Source organism: Vitis riparia, unplaced genomic scaffold (genome assembly GCF_004353265.1).
Source record: "Vitis riparia cultivar Riparia Gloire de Montpellier isolate 1030 unplaced genomic scaffold, EGFV_Vit.rip_1.0 scaffold573_pilon_pilon, whole genome shotgun sequence".
NCBI lineage: Eukaryota > Viridiplantae > Streptophyta > Magnoliopsida > Vitales > Vitaceae > Vitis > Vitis riparia.
In genome coordinates this window covers 163,438-178,558 of record NW_023269704.1, presented here as the reverse complement: position 1 = coordinate 178,558, position 15,121 = coordinate 163,438, and the positions used below count along the sequence as shown (strand labels likewise).

At 30.5% G+C, this 15,121-nt stretch overlaps 2 protein-coding genes across 2 annotated transcripts; both read left to right on the top strand.

Moving 5' to 3' along the window:
• The first annotated feature begins 215 nt into the window (after positions 1-215).
• On the top strand, positions 216-1,400 carry LOC117910077 (probable disease resistance protein At1g52660). Its single transcript, XM_034824132.1, has one exon. The coding sequence runs from the start codon at positions 216-218 to the stop codon at positions 1,398-1,400; it is 1,185 nt and encodes a 394-aa protein (XP_034680023.1).
• Positions 1,401-1,657: 257 nt separating this feature from the next.
• Positions 1,658-14,636, top strand: LOC117910076 (disease resistance protein SUMM2-like). The gene is made up of 2 exons (XM_034824131.1): positions 1,658-2,821; positions 14,232-14,636. The coding sequence occupies exons 1-2, from the start codon at positions 1,658-1,660 to the stop codon at positions 14,634-14,636; spliced, it is 1,569 nt and encodes a 522-aa protein (XP_034680022.1).
• The last annotated feature ends 485 nt before the right edge of the window (positions 14,637-15,121 follow it).

The window sequence follows — 15,121 nt, the reverse complement described above, 5'->3', positions numbered from 1 at the left end:
CTTTTTTTTTCTTTTTTAAAAAAAGGAAGGAAAACAGAACTTAGCTTTGTCAAGGGGCCCATGTGCGCCCCATCATCCTCGACTCGGTGCCCATCGCCTTTTTCCTTGGTTCTCCTCATCAATTTGCCAATATCTGCAAACAAAAGGCATTCCTTTTCTGCTTTGAATTTGTCATTCCTCTTTCTTACCTTCTCCTTGGAGTTTTTCATACATCAATGGGAATCGTGTTCTCAGTCTCAATCTCTACCAACGACATCGCTGGTTGTTGTGATTGCACTGCTGCTCGAGCAAATTACATATGCAAGCTTGCAGAAAATCAGGTTACTTTGAGAACAGAGCTTCAAAAATTAAGGGAGCTGAAGAACGATGTGAATAGGAAGGTGGATGTGGCTGAGAGACAACAAATGAAACGTCTGGATCAAGTACAAGGCTGGCTTTCCAGGGTGGAAGCCATGGAAACTGAAGTCGGTCAATTGATTGGAGATGGAGCGGAGACCATTGAGGAGAAACGATTACATGGTTGTTGCCATCCCAAGCTTTGCATCTCCAGCTACACGTTGGGAAAAAAAGTGGCCAGGAAGCTACAAGATATGGCTACTCTAATGAGCGAAGGACGTAATTTTGAGGTGGTGGCTGATATTGTACCTCCAGCTCCTGTGGAGGAAATACCCGGCCGACCCACTGTGGGCTTGGAATCAACATTTGACAAAGTTTGGAGGAGTCTCGAAGAAGAACATGTAGGGATGATCGGCTTATATGGGTTGGGGGGCGTTGGGAAGACCACCCTCTTGACACAAATCAACAATCATTTCCTGAAAACATCCCACAATTTTGATGTCGTAATTTGGGTAGTGGTTTCAAGAACTCCAAATCTAGAGCGGGTTCAAAATGAGATTTGGGAGAAGGTGGGGTTCTGTGATGATAAATGGAAAAGAAAAAGCCGCCATGAGAAAGCCAAAGACATCTGGAAAGCCTCGAGCAAAAAGAGGTTTGTGATGTTGTTGGATGACATGTGGGAGCAAATGGATCTGTTAGAAGTGGGAATTCCACCTCCTGACCAACAAAATAAGTCCAAGCTGATATTCACCACTCGATCTCTGGACTTGTGCGGGCAAATGGGAGCTCACAAGAAGATCCAAGTGAAATCTTTGGCATGGAAGGATTCGTGGGATTTGTTTAAAAAATATGTGGGAAAGGATGCCCTTAATTCTGATCCAGAAATATCTGAGCTGGCTGAAATGGTTGCAAAAGAGTGTTGCGGTTTGCCACTGGCGATAATTACCGTAGGGCGAGCCATGGCTTCTAAAGTGACACCCCAAGATGGAAGCATGCAATTAGAGTACTACAAACATGTGCTTCAAATTTTCCAGGTATGGGGCACCGAGTGTACCCACTTTTGAAATACAGCTATGATAGTTTGCCCTCCAAAATAGTTCAATCTTGCTTCTTATATTGTTCTTTATTCCCAGAAGATTTTTTCATAATTAAGGAACTTTTGATATATCAATGGATTTGTGAGGGATTTTTAGATGAATTTGATGACACGAATGGAGCCAGAAATCAGGGATTTAATATTATCAGTACTCTCGTTCATGCATGTCTACTTGAGGAATCTTTAGATACTAAATTGGTAAAATTTCATGATGTTGTTCGTGATATGGCCTTGTGGATAACCAGTGAAATGGGGGAGATGAAGGGCAAGTTTTTGGTACAAACAAGTGCTGGTTTGACCCAAGCACCTGACTTTGTCAAATGGACGACGACAGAAAGGATTTCACTAATGAACAAGCGAATTGAGAAGTTAACAGGATCACCCACATGTCCCAATCTCTTGACACTTCGTCTAGATTTGAATAGTGATTTGCAGATGATAAGCAATGGTTTTTTCCAATTTATGCCCAATCTAAGAGTGTTGAGCTTATCAAGAACCAAAATAGTTGAGTTACCATCAGATATTTCTAATTTGGTTTCATTGCAATATCTTGATTTATGTGGTACAGAGATAAAGAAGTTGCCAATTGAGATGAAGAATCTCGTACAATTGAAGATTTTGATGTTGTGTTTATCTAAAGTCTCTTCAATTCCACGAGGACTAATATCAAGTCTTTTAATGTTGCAAGCCGTTGGCATGTACAATTGTGGACTTTATGGTCAAGCAGTTGAAGGAAGCGTTGAATCATATGGTATGGAGTCCTTGGTAGAGGAATTGGAGAGTTTGAAATACTTGACGCTTTTAACTGTCACCATAGCAAGTGCCTCAGTGTTTAAGAGATTTTTAAGTTCCAGAAAGTTACCGAGTTGCACTTATGCAATCTGCCTCAAGATGTTCAAAGGTTCAAGCTCACTCAACCTATCATCTCTCGAAAATATGAAGCATCTCTATGGGCTTATGATGGAAGATTTGGATAGTTTGAGAGAGATTAAGTTTGATTGGGCAGGGAAAGGAAAGGAAACAGTGGGGTATAGCAGTCTCAACCCGAAGGTCAAATGCTTCCATGGCCTTTGCAAAGTGGTCATCAATAGATGCCAGATGTTGAAGAATTTGACATGGCTTATTTTTGCCCCAAACCTCCTATATCTTAAAATAGGACAGTGTGATGAAATAGAAGAATTGATAGGTAAAGGTGCAGAGGATGGAGGAAATCTGAGCCCATTCACAAAACTCATACGACTGGAGTTAAATGGTTTACCCCAACTGAAGAATGTGTACCGGAATCCCTTGCCCTTTCTTTACCTTGGCAGAATTGAAGTAATTGGGTGTCCCAAGCTGAAGAGGCTGCCACTCAACTCCAACAGTGCCAATCAAGGTAGAGTTGTGATGGTAGGAGAGCAAGAGTGGTGGAATGAGTTAGAATGGGAGGATGAAGCTACTCTAACTACTTTCCTTCCCAGTTTCAATGCAATATAAGAACAAGGGGCTTAGGTATAATTGAAAAGTGTATTATTCTTTAATTCATTCTGTAATTAGATGCCTATCGTTGGCAGGATTTGAAGGAATGGCAAATGTTTGGTGTTTGTTGTGGATTTTTTGATTTTTTGTTACACTCAATTTAAGTCTCAGTTATGCTTTTGATTTTTTGGCTTTCCATTTCACTCCACTTTTGCTATTGAAATTAGAGGGGAAAAAGCAAAAAATAAATGTATAATTTAGCGTCAAAGTGGATATGTTTCCTATTTTTTGCATTTTTTCAAAATTGAAACTTCTACATAAAAATGCAAAAACTCTCATATAAAACTTATGCAATGAGCTTCCAATGTGGGATCAATGTGAAGAAATTTAAAAAACTCAAAAGAGCTTGAACCATAGACCTCTCTGCTACAACCATGCTCATTGAAATTTAACAAGGAAAAGCTATATAGCTTATTTTAAAAAATAATATAAATATATTTAAATATATATATATATATATATATATATATATATATATATAATTACATAATACATTTTTTTTTCATTTTCAATATGTTTAATATTTAAATACGATTTTTACCATTTTCTTTTCATATTTAAATATTGCATATATTTTGTTTAATAAATAAAAAATGTTAATAAATTTATTTAAAAATGAATAAATAATATTACAAATATTATTAATTATTAATTTATGTATTTAAAATTATTTTTACTTTTAATAAAATAAGATTTAAAAAGCTAATAATTTTTAAAAAATGAACTCTCATATAAAACTTACCTCATCCCTTTAAAAATTATTTTAAATTTTTTTTAAATTTGAGGTAAGAAAGAGATTTTAATATCTTAATTTTTTAAATCAATTTTAAAAGACCATTACAATCTTAATGCAAGTCTTTAAAGTCTTTATATTTTATATAAAAGACAATACTATTTTTTATTTTTAAAAATAGAAAACACAAAATATATTCAAAAGGACACAAAGTATGTACTTTTTGTACAAGATTCTCTAATTTTTATATAGAAATTATGCTACTTTCTATTTTTGAAAAAAAAATCGAGAAGAGTATCCAAACAAAACCTTAATAATGCAAAATATTACAAAAACCAAGGAAAAATAAATCCATAAGAAAAGTTTATTATTGAATTAGGAAAACTAACATGTTTAAGGAATTATTTAATTAATAACATTAGCCAATTTTTTAAATCCGAACCGGTCCGTTCCGGTCCGGTCGCCGCTCAGAGGGCATTCTGGCCCGTTTTCCCTCTTTGGACCGTCTACTAAGTAGATCGGCCTCGAACCGGTGACCTGGACAGAATTGCATGGGTCAACTCCACCACCTCTTTTTCTTTTTGGCAAAACGGCCCACATTTCCCTTGGCCTAGTGTCTACTCCTATGATGGAGTCTTCTTAGCAAAATAGCCTAAAAAATTATGCAATGAGCCCTATGGCCCAGCCTAACAGCCAATTGATTTGTAAGAGATGGAAAGAGTTTCATAAATCTATTCATGCTTCCTCTCACTCCCGATGTGGGATCAATGTGAAGAAATTTAAGGAAAACCTCAACTTTTTTCATTGCAAGAAGGAGAGCTTGAAAGATAGACCTCAAGATTCCCAATACAATATTATCCACTTTGCTACAACCATCCTTTCACTGAAATTTAACAAGGAAAAACTATATAGGTTATTTTAAAAAAATAATTATAATTATAAATACAAATACAAATATATATATATATATGAAAATTACATAATACATTTTTTTTTGTTTTCAATATGTTCAATATTTAAATATGATTTTTACCATTTTCTTTTCATATTTAAATATTGTATACATTTTGTTTAATAAATAAAAAATGTTAATACATCTATATAAAATCGAATAAATAATATTACAAATATTATTAAAATTTAATTATATGTACTTAAAATTATTTTTAAATTAAGTAAAATATAAATTATATATTTATGACGTCATCAATTTGACCATTGGTCCAACCAGTGAACCGTGTACCGATAACTTTTTCAATTCAATATCCGGTCTAGTATTAAAAACATTGACATTAACTTGTTTCAAGAAAAAAAAAAAAACTTAAAAGAAAAATTTTCTACTGAAGTTTGATGATAAGATCATTTTGTTCATATTTTATCATCATTGACAAGTATAAATATCCTTTGAAAAATTTATGTTGATATCTTTGACAAGTATAAATGTCCTTAGAAAAATTATGTTGGTATTAGCTTGTACATCGAGGATGTTTCAATATTGTCAATTAAAGAAACCACAAGGTCAGCTTTTTGCTATTACTATCCAAATAGCATATAAGTTTGAGTCATAAAAAGGGGGGCTAAAAAAGAAAGGAAAAAAAAGAAGCAAAAAACAACAACAACAACAACCAATCACAATGGGTAGCAATATCAATAAATGAAGGGCTTTGAGAACTAATTGTTATACTTCTTTCCAGGCAACCATGAAATATATGTTTGTTTTTCTTTGAGCAACAAAATAATGGAAGTTGTCAACATAACATAGGTTTGATTAGTAGTTAACTTTCCTTTAAATTTTTCATTCTTCTTCCTATCATCCTTGGAATCTCTCACATACTAATAGAAAATGCATGCTCAGACCCAATATCAACTAACAACATCATGGGACACTATCGTTACTACACTATTGTCCAAGAAAATTATATAAGCTTGAAGAAAACCAATAAGATTTGAGAAGTACTGTTGCATGTGCTTGCTAAGTCATACATGTGGAAGTCAAGTTATATGCAAAAAGACCAAGTCTTGCTTGTTCTGTTTGAATGGTTCTTTTGTTTTGAAGATGTTATTTTTGTTATTAAAGGTGAGAATGTGTAAGTCATTGCCTTTATTTCTTTGCTAGATTGTTCCTTATTTGTAAGGAACTTAATATTAGAACTATGGATATTTAAGTGTTTATCTCAATGGAATAAGACATGAACTTTATATCTTATCAATTTTTTAGTTGTATTATCAAGTGTTAGCAAGTTTCTTTATATCTTTTAATTTTCTTATCTTTTTCTTAACCCACTTATGAGCATATCAAGTATACTAAAAAAATTAAGCAAGTAGAGGAATGATTTAAAAAGGAAGATGGATCTAGTTGGATCTTAGAGGGTCTAGGGTTTAAGCTTTTGTTAGTAACATTTCTACCAGAATCTTTTATAAAACACAATTAATGTTTAAATATAAAATAAAAGAATTGTTTTTTATAGTATCTTTTATCATGTGTTATTACACATTATGATAACACAATTAATGCTTTAATACGAATTAAAAGAATTAAAATTGGTTAAAATTTTTGGGCTTAATATTGGGCCTCCATTATGAATTGATTTTCCTAATTTGCCTAAGCCTTGTTGTCTAGGATAAGGATGAAAAAAATACAAAATAAAATATTTGGATCAAGACGAACATTCAAACATTCTTGTAGACATTTAAATGTTGGGACTTTCAAATTAGTTTCCTTCTTTTTTTCTAACTCAAAAATCTCAATTTTGAAATGTTTTAAATTAAGAAACTCTTTATAATTGTTTGTTAAGGTTTTTCTATTATAAAATAGTTTGTTCTATTGGAATTTTGTGAACTCCCAAAAACTCTAGAGAATATAATCATTCTTAAAGTTTGTAACTCCATCTTTTGAACCTTTTAAGATATTTCTTGAAAGAACCTCTTGTCTATAATGAAAGTTAAAGACTCATACAACAAAACTTCAATAAGGGCCTCAAGATATCTACTAAAGAGCACAGGGAATATTGCATCAAGAATTTGGACAAGGAATGTAAGTACTATTGGTATAAGACCCTATAGAATAAGTAATCAAGTATATATATATATATATATATATATATATATATATATATATAATATATATATATATATATATATATATATATGTATATTGTTTTCTCATATTTAGTAGGTTATTTAACGGTTGAGAGACCACACGCACAATTTTTTACATTTAGGCCACAAGTTGGTTTTTCCATATTATATCCTGTGTTTATTATGTGATTGGGAATCTATGGGATTCATTAAATTTTACTTAATATCAAGATTATTTAATGGTTGAGATACCACCCATGGTTTTTAACATTTAGCTTGCTAGTTGGTTTTTCCATATTATATCTTGTGTATTTCTATGGGATTCATCAAATTTTACTCAATATTGATATTATTGCACTACTACAAAAATTGAAATTAATGACGTTTTATTTTATGACGCTTTCTAAAAGCGTCATTATTGAGGGTATACAATGACGCTTATAAGAAGTGTCATAGTTGTATTATTTATCTTGATACTTATTATAAGTGTCATTATTTGATGTCATCTTTTTCCTTATAACTGTGTATATAATGACGCTTATAAGAAGCATCATAGTTTTATTATTTACCTTGATACTTATTATAAGCATCATTATTTGATGGGTATGTAATGACGCTTCTAATAAGTGTCATAGTTGTATTGACTTTTAAAATTTTTGTTTTTAAATTAACTTATACAAATTTTGATATTAGAATTTTATTCTATAAATTAATTATGGTAAATTGACATTAATATTAATGACATAAAGTTGCTACATTAAGGTTTTTTTAAAAAAATTGGATATAAATAAAATAAAATCCTAATAAATTATTTTTTTATTATTTTATATTATTTTTTTTATAGTTTGTATCAATACAATCTATTAAGCTCATTCTATTAAATTAGTTTTTTTTTTTAAAATATCAATATTCAAATTAAACCAACATCAAACTAAAATATCAAATAATTAAACAATATAAATTCATTATGAGTTCAATATATAAAAATTATTATTGAAAGATGAAATAAAGAATACTATTTTTAATTTATTGAAAAAGGACATGCATGGTATTTTAGAATTTGTTATAAAGTCTCCATTGAAAACCCTAACTTTTGGAAGACAAGAAAGAAGGGAGAGAGCCACCGTTTTTAGTGAGAAAGAAGAGAAGAGAGAAAAACGCAAGTTTTTCTCATCCAGATTTCATCAAAGGTCCGATCCCACTTCGTCTGTGGTCCGATTGAGCTGAAATTTGGAGGAGAGTTTCGTGACTCATTTATCTTCAATCTGAACGGTGAAGATCGGATTTGGAGTTTCGGAAAGTCATTATAAAGAAAGAGGAGAAGAGAGAAAAACGTAGGTTTTTCTCATCATGCCCAGATTTCATCAAATGTCCGATCCCGCTTTGTCCGTGGTCCGATCGAGTTGAAATTTGAAGGAGAGGTTCGTGGCTCATGTATCTTCAATATTAACGGTGGAGATCTGATTTGGAGTTTCGGACAGTCATTAGAGTGAAAGAGGAGAAGAGAGAAAAACAGCGGTTTTTTACATCATGCCCAGATTTCATCAAAGGTCCGATGCCGCTTTGTTAATGGTCTGATTGAGCTGAAATTTGGAGGAGAGGTTCATAAGTCATTAATCTTAAATTTGAACGGTGAAGATCGGATTTAGAGTTTTGTAAAGTCATCTTTCAGCCAAAAACAAAACCTTCATTTTGGTGGGCTTTTTTCAGCCAAAGATGGCGCTTCTTGAAAGTGTCATTCTTGCCTAAGACATACAATGACAGAGGCGGAAAGGACGCTTTAGAGAAGCGCCATCTGTTACCTTTCTTGACGCTTAAAAAACGTCATTGTTTCCCATTTTTCTTGTAGTGTTGATAGAGAAAACTAAATTTAGGGTTGATTACTTCAACTACCTATTAATCCCTTCAATGTAATTTTATATATTAAGACAACAATTCTTTCATTATTATTCATATGAAAGGATGAATCATGCAAAATATAGTTGTCTCAAAAAATAAATAGTAGCTATGACTCAAAATAGAATAATTCCCTCATTTTATATAATACATAAATTAATAGCTACATTCATGTTTGAACAAAAGTTCTAAGGTATGAACATTAAATATTTAAAATGAAAAATGATAGGAAATGATGGTTTTCCCCTAAACTTAGCTGCTATGCTCCAATCTATGTTTTATCATGGACAACTTTACAAAGAGGAAACTCCAATTCATTTTGGGTTAGTTACCATAAAGGTAATAAATATTACACCCAATTATTAAGAAAAAATATTCTAATTTCATAACCACGGACCTTATATATATATATATATATATATATATATATATATATATATATATATATATATATATATATATGACACCTTAAAAAAGTGCAATTTTTCTAGATGAAACTCTAAAAATGATAATATATTTATTTTTTAGGCCATCTAATTATTTGGAAGAATACCAATACTAAAACTAAAAACTTCTAGCTTTGTTCTAATTATAATTGATGGAATTTATGAAAATAAAAAATAAAAAGACAAGGCAAAACTAAGAAGACAATAGTGTTGGATTAAAAGAAAAAAAAAACCTTAGGACAAATTACAAAAATCACCCACATACTTTCACTTATATATCAATTTAGTCTTTTAAACTTTATATATAATATCAATCATAAATTATATCCAAATGTCAAATTGGGCCTTTTGCTAACAAGCAAATAAATATTGGTATGACTTTTTATATCATATATTTGAATATTTTCAATTTATCTATGTACTTTTCATTTTTTTTTTAACAAATTAAAAATCTTAATCAAATGGTCTAATGTCAACGTATAATTTATGATTGATATTACTAAAAGAATAAAAATTAGAGACTAAATTGAGATAGAGGTAAAAATTAAAAAATGATTTTTGTAATTTTCTCTTAAAAATGGATGAAGTATCTAAAACTTAGGATCCTATTTGTAATATAACTTCCTTTAATTATAAGTGATGCATATAATGGCTTCAATGTGCTTGCTAAGCCATACACATGGAAGCCAAGTTATGCGCAAGAAGACCCCGTCTTGTTTGTTTTGTTTCAATGTTCCTTATTTTGTTTTGAAGTATTTATTTTTAATGTTAAAGGTGAGAATGTGTAAGTGATTGGTTTTATTTATTTGGTAGGTTGTTTCTTATTTGTAAGGGAAATTAGTTATATAATTATCTATATTTAAGTCTTTATTTTGATGGAATAAGATGTGAAATTGATATCTTATCAATTTATGAGTTGTATAATTAGGAGGAGTTGACCCCTCAAAGTGTTAGTGAATTTCTTTTTATTTTTTAATTTTTGTACCTTTTTCTTGAGCCACTTATGAGTGTATCATGTAAACTCCAAAAATTAAGCAAGTTGAGGAATGATTTAAAAAGAAAGATGGATATAGTTTGATCTTACAAGGTCTAAGGTTTAGGCTTTTGTCAATAACGCTTCTACCAGAAAGCTTTTATGATAACCTAATTAATATTTAAATATGAAATTAAAAATAGTTTTTGATAATATTTTTTATCATGTATTGTTACACACACACACACACACACACACACACACACACACACACACACACACACACACACACACACACACACACACACACACACACACACACACACACACACATATATATATATAGAACTTTAAGCTTTATTTGGATATACTTTTGTTTGGTTTTTTAGTAAGAAATTTTTATATATAAAGGTATAGACTTATCTTATGGCCTTAATAATTACTTGTTTAAAAAAAAAAAAATTAAATTTGAGGTAGTAAATTTTTTTTAATATCTTAATATTTTTTAATCAATTTTTAACAACTATTTTATTTTCAATGTAAGGTTTTAAGAATTCTTGTATATTATATATATAGAAGTTAACAAGAAGTATATCCAAACAGCCCCCTGAGTTGCTTTCAAGCATTAGGAAATGTTCTTAATACTCTCAAGGTTACTTTTAAATATCCTCTTATTATAAAAGTCTTTAAACATATGAAACATGCAAGCCATTAAATCAAGAAGTATACCGTCCAATTAAAAGAATTAAAATTTGTTAAAATGTTTGGGCTTAATGTTGGGCCTCCATTAGAAATTGGTTTTCCTAAATTTCCTAAGCCTCATTGTCTAGGACAAGGTATGGAAAACGCAAAATAAAAAATTTGGATCAAGACTAACATTGAAATGTCCTAGTGGGCATTTAAATGGTAGGACTTTTAAATTAGTGGTCTATACCGTTTCCAAGGAAATAAAGACTAATTTACCCTTATTTCTAAAAGGAAAGAATTTTTTTTTTAATATGGTAACTAAATAAATAAGAGATGTGGTAACTAAATAAATAAATATATAATAATTAAATAAATTAATAACTTTTAACATCCAAAACAAAAGAAAATTGCATGATTTAGCATATTAAGTAGTTCAATTATGAGTACCTTCATTTGATTATCATTGTAAGGAACATCTGGTGCTGTAATCCTTATGATCTCTCATAAGGAGGTGACAACTAAAACTTTCACACCCCCATTTCCATGCTTTAAAATTTGATCTATGATCAAATGCTTCGATGAGAGGTAAAAGTGCCATTATTGTTGAGATACATGGTTGTTGTTCCACTTTTGACAAACAAAACTCAGCCCTCTAAAAGACATAATGGACAAATGTTAAATCAGGAAACAGTCACAAAACCTATTACTTGAAAAAGCCATCACTATACAAATCTAAAGCCTAGAAGCTACCGAAGATAATGCAAACAAAGTCTTATATAGAAAGAACCATAGCTTTTGGATTCTGCCCAAATAGTAAATTTCTCTTTAATTCAAAATTCTGAATTTTGGAATAGTCGTTGTGTAACACCCCAAAATTTACTTTAGGGGCAAAATAGTAAATTACAAAGTAATCAATCAATCAATTAAACTCATTAAGGGTGAAAGAGTCATTTTACAATTAATAGTCTTAGGTATAAATTAGATCTTCCTATTGCCTTCTTTATTCAGAAAACCTTATCAACCAAAATTAGAGAATTGGAGATCATAGGGCTCAAGGGTTAGAGGTTCAGAGTTTGAAGTTCAAATTTTTCCAGGTAAGATTCTAACCCTAAATTAATATGTTATATTCATTAGTTAGTTCTGAACACGCTAAATATTCTTTGAAAATTTTTAATTTAGATTAGGGTTAGTTTATTTTTTTTTAAATACGTTTTTACATCAAAATATTGGAAATTTAAGATTATGGGTTGATTCATTGTTGGAAATTCGGAAATCTTGAGTTTGTAGATGAAAAAAGAAATCTTTGGAAGATTTTGATTTAGGCTAGGGTTAATCGATTTAAAAATTTAGGTCAAAATATTGAAATTATGAATATAGGTTGTTCTATTGATGAAAATAAGGAAATTCAAAATTTCTTAGATGAATAGATCTAAGCATTGAAATTTCAAAAAAAAAAAAAAAAAAGAATGATTAAATAAATATATTATTATATGTGACTTAAGGGATTGGAAAATATTAAGAAATATAAAATATAAATAAATAAAATAAAATAAAGAACGCATGTGCACCGAAGGAAGGTTTTTTTTTTTTTAAAAAAAAGGAAGAAGAATGTGTGTGTGTGGAAGATGAAGAATGATGAAAGTAATAATATTAATAATAATAAAGAGGCATGCACGTGGAGTGTGTGAGTGGTTGGATGTGGAAGATTAAGAATTGTGAAAATAATAATATTAATAATAAAGGAGGATGTGTACGCATGGTGTTTGGTGGTTAATATATATATATTATTATATTAAGTATAGGTTATGTTTAGTGAAATAAAACTTGAAAGCCAGAGAACATAATTTATAAATAAAAGGAAGTAAAGTTTTTGGTATTATAATTATACTAATGATGGGTGTAAGTTATCACATAGTATATAATTTAATTAGTGAAATAAATTGCAATTTAATTAAATTATGTTGTGTCCTAAGAAATAAATTGAAAATAAATTTAAGTTTTATATGAATTGGAAATTTATTAATTTTTCTAAAATAGGAATATATTAAATTATCTTTCATAATTAAAAAAATTAATTTGAATGCCTAAAATTTTAGGATTGTCAAACCTATAATTTTAGATAAATAGTAATGGTTATTTCTCTTATACTTTGTTAGGTGAAGAGTAGATTTTTTTCAGGATTATTTTTCTTCAAAGTTTTTTAGGACTTCTTTTGAGGTAAGGGAAATTAATACAAATTTTGCAAAGGAAAATAATTATATATATATATGTTGTTTGAAATGTGCAATTGTTAATTTTGCTTTTAAACATGGATCAAATATATTTTTGTATGGAAAAAAATGTGTTATAACATTTATTTTGTTTATATCGAAATACTTGGGAATTTTCTACTTTTGTAAGTTGGAATAAATAAAATAAAGAATTTGACTCTAGTTTATTTGACCCTTGTCAACGGGATATAATAGTTGAATTTTTAGCCCTTGTCAATGGGATATAATAGTTGACCTTTACATTTTTATGGTGGAAAATGTAATTGATTTGGACCCCAACCTTTAGGAGTTTGGTTAGAGGTTATTAGTACAAGTAGTGTTTGGTTTCGTCCTCCTTAAAAGGAACATTTGGGGCTAGCCACCTATTTGTAAAATCCCACTTAAATGGGCACTATTTACTATTTGATAACCAAAGTGAAAAAAATTGAAATGTATTTGATTTGGAATGAATATGAAATGATTTTTATATATATGAAAATGTTTGTTGAACTGTTTAAATGCATTAGCATGTTTTAATTCAAAAGTTTTATAAATAGAGTATATGTTATATCTCCTATTTGTAAGTATAGTTGAAAATATTTGATCCATGAAACTGTATTAATATTCCTTATTGGGCTTTGAGCTCATTCCATACCCCCCCCCCCTTTGTTGATAACTTTTCAGGTACCCTCTGTGAGAAGTGACAGTTATGAGGAGATATTGGTTTGTTAGGACTTTTGTTAAAACTTTCTTTATTTTGAGCATTGTTTAGATGTTAAAAATTTATTTTCCATTAGAATTATTTGAGTTGGGAGTTATTCGGACAACAACACTTGGTTTGATGTGTTAGCTTCAAAAATTATTATATGGAGATTTTAGAATTTTTGTTCTACTACTTTGAACAGGAATTTGGTAATTGGTAATTGGTAATTTTCTAGTTATAATACGAATGTTTGAGTTGTTTCCACTTTGAGCCTTTGGGCTTTATGTGTGAAATGACCATCATGCCCTTGGAGTGGGTTTTGGGGCATGATAGAGTGGTATCGAGCACTAGGTTATGATCTTGTTAGGAACTTGTGTTAGTTTAATTTGGGGATAGATGAGTGACACATTAGTTTAAGTTTTAACTTCATCTTTTATAAACTCTTTCTTCCTTATAAATCCAAATTGTCTACTTGGTTTCTTAGTGACTAATTTACCTATACCTTATGCTTTATAGGAGATGATGCCACCAAGAAAAACAACATCTTCCCAAAATAGCCAGGCTAATGATGGTGTACTTCTTTCACTTGAGGGTTTGCCTCCCATGAATGCAGAAGGGCTTTATAAGTATCTCAGAACTTTCGTTGGTTTGGTTGAGTGTCAAGCTAGAGCTGCTGAGACTAATGGTCAGGGACAATCCTCATCTTCTAGGAGTAGCTCCTTTGATGACTTTAAGAAACTAGGTCCTTATTTTTCTAACACTTCAAATCCAACAGAAGTAGAGGCTTGGATTCTTAAGATGGAAAAATTCTTTGATGTCATAGATTACTCTGAGGAGCAAAAGGCCTCTTATGCAGCATTTATGTTAGAGAAAGAAGCAGATCCTTGGTGGCATATGACTAAGAGGCTTTTAGAGGATTAAGGACCTATAACTTGGAGTCAGTTTAGGGAGGCCTTCTATAAAAAGTACTTTCCTGACAGTGTTAGATGACAAAAGGTGGGAGAGTTTGTTCGTTTGGAACAGGGGGAGATGACTGTGGCCCAATATGAGAACAAATTTACAAAATTGTAACGTTTTGCCCCACAGTTGATTGCTACGGAGGAGGAAAAAGCATTAAAGTGTTAGGATGGATTAAAGCCCTACCTAAAGAATAAGATATCTATTCTAAAACTTGGTATCTATTTAGAGATTGTGGACAAAGCCCTTATTGCAGAAAAAAATAATGAAGAGCTTCATCAATATAGGGAACAACAAAGGAAGAGGAATAGGAGTGATGGTGTCATGCCCCAAAACCCACTCCAAGGGCATGACGGTCATTTCACACCTCAAGCCCAAAGGCTCAAATTGGAAACGACGCAAACATTCATATTGTAAATGGAAATTTACCAATTACCAAATTCATGTTT

Excerpts from the sequence above, each read along its gene's own strand:
- LOC117910077 (XM_034824132.1), top strand. The coding sequence starts at position 216 with ATGGGAATCGTGTTCTCAGTCTCAATCTCTACCAACGACATCGCTGGT.
- LOC117910076 (XM_034824131.1), top strand. The coding sequence starts at position 1,658 with ATGGCCTTGTGGATAACCAGTGAAATGGGGGAGATGAAGGGCAAGTTT. Across the intron at positions 2,822-14,231 it reads ATCAAGGTAGAGTTGTGATG|GAGATGATGCCACCAAGAAA; the intron begins GTAGGAGAGCAA and ends TATGCTTTATAG.